The sequence below is a fragment of the Galeopterus variegatus genome, unplaced genomic scaffold (genome assembly GCF_000696425.1).
Source record: "Galeopterus variegatus unplaced genomic scaffold, G_variegatus-3.0.2 Scaffold408, whole genome shotgun sequence".
Taxonomy (NCBI): domain Eukaryota; kingdom Metazoa; phylum Chordata; class Mammalia; order Dermoptera; family Cynocephalidae; genus Galeopterus; species Galeopterus variegatus.
In genome coordinates this window covers 425085-426791 of record NW_007726519.1, presented here as the reverse complement: position 1 = coordinate 426791, position 1707 = coordinate 425085, and the positions used below count along the sequence as shown (strand labels likewise).

The window sequence follows — 1707 nt, the reverse complement described above, 5'->3', positions numbered from 1 at the left end:
CTGAAGACCACAAAGTAGTCCAAATACCACCTGCCAATGCTGGTGTCAGAGACGAAGGACAACTTGGCAGTGTTCCCAGTCACAGCTCTCGCAACCAGTAAATAAGTCAATAGTTTCGGGGGAGGCCATCCATCCATATTGTCCATGTTTTATAATGAAACTAAGTGGGAAAGCCACCTGTCCAGTGCTCCCACCTATGCGTGGTACCACACCAAGGGACCGACCCGCGGGGCTTACCGCTGATCCCTGGAGAACGAGACAACAAAGCGAATGCCCATAGGGAGTCGCGCCATTTACGTTGCCACTGACACGGAGCTCTGTCACAAAATGGGATGCGTCATAGATGACTAATCCTGGATCCAGGCTCTCTGTAGATGCCCTGCACCTTCTGGAGGTAGAAGTTACACCGAGAAGCTTCCTGCCAGCCTCATCTCCTCTTCCTTCTGGCAGTGGCTCTGTTCTCTATAAGGAGAATAAGAGGTGCTGAAAGTCCCATGTCCTGCCAATGGCACCTTCAGATTCACAGACAAAAGTGACTACAGAGACGTACAGTAGTGCTATCCACTCCAGTTCCAAGATGGGTTTCCCATACGACAAGGAGTGCCCACCCCAAGTGCTGCCACCACAAGGGGGAGGGAAAGCGTCTTTGCCCTTGGGGCGGTTTGCTCAAAGATCACTGAAATGAAGTTCACATGACATTCTGATGATGTATAAAAAGGAACCACCAAGCTCATCTGCATCTGGAAGGCATCCAGAGATCAGCCCCTTCACTCTTAGCCACAACACTCTACAGAACTCAGATTAATGTTCACATGAAACCAAGTATATGCCCAGTGGTTACGCCATGTGCCCAGTGATCACAGCACTCTGTGGGACCACACTTCCTAATTGCACCCACCAGCAACCAGGCGACCTTTGAACCACAGTAACAGGGAGGGGCATAGGCCTGGACAAGATGGCAGATCAAACTGAATGCTTAGTTGTGGCTTTGCAATCTGAATTGAAGTGCATCTAATGCTATGGAAATAAACTTCACCTCTATTTGCCTCTTCAGTTTTATCTCCTGTGGTCACCTCAGAGGCCCTGGAAAATGGCCTCATCATGAAGCCAGGGCTGAAGGCAAAGCAGTACAGGAAGGGACGGATAGGGACGGCTGAGGGCCAATAAGGTGCCCAGTGCATAGGCAGACCTGGTCTCCAATCCCAAAGCCACCCTCATGACCTACACTCCTAAGTCACTGTGTCTCCAAAATAGAATTGGTCCCCACACTCACTCTTNCCCCCAAAACTAAACCAAAGAAGGTAGAAGAAAAGCTTTTCCTCTGACAGAAATCAGCAGGGCGGGTTGGAGGCCAGGGAGCTCAGCCCTGCCTCTGTCCTGCCATCTGCTTCCTCCAGGAATGCGGATTTGATGAAGCCATCTGTGAGAAGGGTTCAGCATGACAGGACAGGTGCTCTCCGGACAGAATGTGGGGCTCTGGTCCACACCTAACTGTGTTTTGATTTCATTTTTCCTGAAAGCTCTGCCCCAGCTAAGCCACTCATCTGGGCTTGGAGTTAATGTACTATTTCACCCACAGCCATTTCATAACCCTGCTGGTAGTCAGCGGTCACTTTTCTATAGGACCAGGGTTACTACAAAAACCACTGAAGACCACAAAGTAGTCCAAATACCACCTGCCAATGCTGGTGTCAGAGACGAAGGACA

General features: G+C 50.2%; 1 protein-coding gene across 1 annotated transcript in view; it reads right to left on the bottom strand.

The window, feature by feature from the left end:
- Positions 1 to 314, bottom strand: part of SLC37A1 (solute carrier family 37 (glucose-6-phosphate transporter), member 1) — a 66196-nt gene extending 65882 nt beyond the window's left edge. Inside the window, exon 1 of the mRNA XM_008568413.1 lies at positions 238 to 314. Coding sequence (XP_008566635.1) covers positions 238 to 293 — 56 coding nt within the window. The 5' untranslated portion in view covers positions 294 to 314. The remainder of the gene's footprint in view (positions 1 to 237) is intronic.
- Between the last annotated feature and the right edge of the window lie 1393 nt (positions 315 to 1707).